This window comes from Triticum aestivum, chromosome 1B (assembly GCF_018294505.1).
Source record: "Triticum aestivum cultivar Chinese Spring chromosome 1B, IWGSC CS RefSeq v2.1, whole genome shotgun sequence".
NCBI lineage: Eukaryota > Viridiplantae > Streptophyta > Magnoliopsida > Poales > Poaceae > Triticum > Triticum aestivum.
The window spans coordinates 241,949,484-241,953,536 of record NC_057795.1 but is presented as its reverse complement, the minus strand read 5'-3'; the positions used below and the strand labels follow the sequence as shown (position 1 = coordinate 241,953,536).

Below are 4,053 nucleotides of genomic sequence, written 5' to 3'. Positions count from 1 at the left end.
GGAACCACGACCACCACCAGGACGAGGGGGCTAGGGGCTTCCAGGAGCCACGCGCTATCGCTTGCATCTTGGACGGAGCCCAGGCCCCAACCTCTCAGCGCATCTTCAAGCAGTTTGCTCGCGAGGTGAATGCAGTTCTCCCCAAGCTCGAGGCCATGCGCCCGCTCAAGTGGTCCAAGTGCACCATCACTTTTAGCTCAGCAGATCAACTCAAGTGTGCGGCTACCACTGGCGTCCTCCCGATGCTCTGTTCCCCAGTCATCAGCAACGTGCAAGTCACCAGGACCCTCATCGACGGTGGCGTAGGGCTCAATGTTCTGTCCGTTGAGATGTTCAACAACCTTCAAGTGCCATATGACCAACTTCAGCCTACCAAGCCCTTCTCAGGAGTCACTGACGGCTCCACCAGCCCGATAGGGCAGGTCCACTTCCCTGTCACTTTCGGGCAGCACAACAACTACCACACCGAGCTCATCAACTTCGATGTCGCCCACATCCGCCTGCAATACAATGCCATCCTTGGGTATCCAGCCCTGGCCAAGTTCATGGCTGTGACCCACCATGGCTACAACATCCTCAAGATGCCAGGAAGAGGCGGAATCATCACAGTCCCCTGCAAGGAGAAGGATGCGGTGTGCTCCCTCTAGCGCGCCTTCCAAGCTCCATCAATCGAGGACCCGGACAACAAGGGCAAGAACCCTCCTGAGGCAGTCCCCAAGAAGAAGAAGACATCGCCCAGCTCAAGGCCTCGGGAGGTTGGCATCTCAGGTGGCGTCTTATTAGGATCCGCGCCCATGCAAGGGGTGCCTCGTTCCATCGCGTAGGAAGGCGTGCCCAGTGCCCTTCTCGGGCAGGGCTCGGGGGCTCTCTTTTGGAGGGCCTCAGATGCTCGGGCACCACTTGGAGGCATGTTTCGCGACACGTTTCCCTCAGGAAGGCATGGGGCAAGGAAAGCCCAACCCTCAAGAGTTCATCACCAAGACCACTCAGGAGCTTCAGGAACCAAGCACTACAAGAAATATGTCAACTTATGACCACCACTATTGGTCACTCAAAGGTCACAAATTTCCATTTATGACCTTTTTGTGACCAAAAACAGAAGGTCAAAAGCTGGCCGTCGTAAACTGACTATAGCGACCTTTCTTCTGGAATGGTCAAAGACGTTTGAGACTAAAATATTCCTACTGTGGCGTTTTGGTCACTAGCAACCTCCCCAGGCCATGTAGGCATCCAGCGTGGCAAGCTGATGTGGCACAAGATTCAGCCCGGTCCAATTCGGTTTTCTACATGGGCCTAGCCCAACAATTCAGCCTATTTGTGTTTTTTTTGTCTGTCAATTTTTGGTTGGGTACATGGGCCAAGCCCAATATTGCAGCCTTTTTATTGTTGGATTGTGGCCTTTTTGTCTAAACGAATTTAGTTTTTCTTTTTTTCCCAAAAGAAGGGTCCACTAGTCAGATGGGTCCCAGTTGTTAGGTTCTATTAAAGTGGGACCCTTTTGGTAGCATCGTATTATTCAGATTACAATTTGACAATTTGACAGAAATAAATAACCATGTTTAAATAAGAACAGACAGAAAACACAAGTAATATTTCAAATAACAACAGCGAGAATCAAGCACAGTCATACAAATATACTGGGCTCCTTCTGTCATGACATAGTTACAACACAGATACAAATACAATCAGTCACACAGATATAGGGACAATCACAATGAGAATTGACAATCAGCACAAACTGGGCTCCTGCTCCAGTCAGATGAAACTGTATGCATGACTAACTATGTGACCATAGTCGACTAGGCTACCTTCGCTACACTAGGACAGCAATAGAACTATCATCATGCCTTCGGCCGTCGCCCTGTTACATGAATCGGAAGAGAAGAATCAAAACACTGGAGCCAATATATTATGAACAGAACATTCAAAAAAAGGACAAGTTCTTTAGAAAAATAACACAAATTCAAAAATAGAGCACTTTACTCATAGCATGCAGAGTATCATTATTAAGTTCATAGGGTTTATAGTGCCTGGACTTATTAGAGTGGTAGCATATCATCATATACATCCGTATGTTGTAGCCCATTTGAAATGTCTAGAAAGACTTATATTTACGAATGGAGAGAGTAGAATGTAGCATGCGATAAAACCAAAGGATTAGCCAACAATAAAAGAAGGCACTTAATTAGTTCATTACATTTAGTTAAAACTGCTTCTATGAAGCGCAGGACTAAACCATTTAGTTAACACAACAAGAAGTGCCAAGGAGCATAGTATAGTACTGCACTAAAAGCACCAAGAATCTTCTGGACCAACAACAAAAACAACCAAGAAGCACTCATTTTTCAATTCATAGGGCTAAAAATATATTTATCAGAATGGCACTGAAATCAACCTCTTTATCTATCATCACAGGGTCAGTATGCTTGATAGGCCCATTATGAGTTGCCCTACGGTAATGCCAAAGATGAGATAGAGGACGCACACATTGCTGTAGACATTGGCAAGACAGGAACCAACAAAATGGTGCTTGCCATCAGCAAGGAGAAAGCAGAATACCAAAAAGGTTAGGAAAACAATATAGAATGATAAAACAAAGAAGAGACGCACCCACTCATTAGAGAAGTAGCATACCCAAAAAATATGAAGCACAAATGGCCACCAAGAAAGCATATTGTTGTATACATTGACAACATAGGAACCAACAAAATGCAACAGACTAAAACCAAATTTATACAGCAGGGAATGATTTACAGTAACCAAAAGATTTTGCACAACAAGCAGTAAATAGGTAGTAGATATTGACACCCATGACATCGGACCAGCATAAAAAAAGAGCATCGGTGTAGAACAGGCGACACTGCTACATAAAGTTAGCCATGCGTGAACATAGGTGCATTAAAGTATAGATCAACATTGCATAACACGTGTCCTACAATATTTTGACTCCTACCTATTTTCTTATTTTACAAAAGCTTGCCATGCGTGTATAGATCAACTTTATATTGTGAATACATAAAGCTGGCCATGCGTGAACACAGGTGCATTAAAGAATGAAGAATACATCGGCACATAGCACGAACCATGGACAAACATTGGTATGTAACCTGTCTACTCAGTAGGTGCCAATTTAGATGCACTGAATCGACACCAACTTGGGCGAACTAGTGGTATGTGCAGAAACAGCGAAACATTGCAAAAGGTCCTCTTTTCCCAAATTGTGTGGTGAGGAACCAACCTATGCCCCCAATTCGTCCTACGGAGGCAACTAGCGGCAATGAATTAAGCATGACCCAGTTCCCCACAGTTGATTACCCTTGACTCATCCGAATTATCCTAACAAGGTAGAAATTGGCAGGTCTATTTGGAGGAAAAAAGGATCTACTAAAATCTAGCTTACTAAATATTGGTCAGATCGCAGGATTGTGCACGCACACCGCAGATCCAACAGATCACAGCGTGAGACAACAGGACCCAAGTCTAACTAAACCGTGCAAACAAGAGGGAGACGGGATCAGAGGAGACGCATTCGCAGCTAGCCGAAGCTGACGATGATGTTGTTGATGGGGATGAAGATGAGCTTGACGAAGAAGCCGACGAACCCCATGACGACGAACCAGATCGCCGTCCGCGCCGCCACCTTGGTGAACTCTGCGTGCCGAATCAGCGTCAGATCTGGTGAAAGAGGAAAACGAACCGGATCCGGACGAGCAGGCGCGAGTCTTTGGTCCTTACCCTTGCGGTCGGGCTTGTGGCAGCGCTTGACGAGGCGGACGTTGTCCTTGGCGAACTCGCGGAGGGGGTCCACCATGGAGTCGACGCCGTCCATGGCTGCTACCGGCGGGAAGGCGAGATCTCCGAGCCGATGACGATGATGAGGTCGCGCGCGTGAGGGGAAGGGAGGGGGAAGCCAACGGGCGAATGGTGTGTTGTTTGGATTTGTGCTTTGGATCTGCGAGGAGGGTAGGAGGAGGCCCGGCGGAGAGCTATGGTGGGAGGATGTGGTTTGAATCAGGGAGAAGGGGGCGGGGGCAATGGCGGTGGCGAGAATGA

The 4,053-nt window shown here is 47.2% G+C and overlaps 1 protein-coding gene across 1 annotated transcript; it reads right to left on the bottom strand.

Annotated features, from left to right (window-relative positions):
- Positions 1-3,535: 3,535 nt before the first annotated feature.
- LOC123089907 (protein transport protein Sec61 subunit gamma-like) lies at positions 3,536-3,835 on the bottom strand. The gene is made up of 2 exons (XM_044511455.1): positions 3,736-3,835; positions 3,536-3,651 (listed from the first exon to the last, which is right to left on the bottom strand). Exons 1-2 carry the CDS (start codon positions 3,827-3,829, stop codon positions 3,536-3,538), a joined length of 210 nt encoding a protein of 69 aa, XP_044367390.1. The 5' UTR covers positions 3,830-3,835.
- Positions 3,836-4,053: the final 218 nt, after the last annotated feature.

Coding starts and splice junctions, on each gene's coding strand:
- LOC123089907 (XM_044511455.1), bottom strand. CDS start 3,829: ATGGACGGCGTCGACTCCATGGTGGACCCCCTCCGCGAGTTCGCCAAG. Junction 3,652..3,735: donor CCACAAGCCCGACCGCAAGG/GTAAGGACCAAA, acceptor TTCGGCACGCAG/AGTTCACCAAGGTGGCGGCG.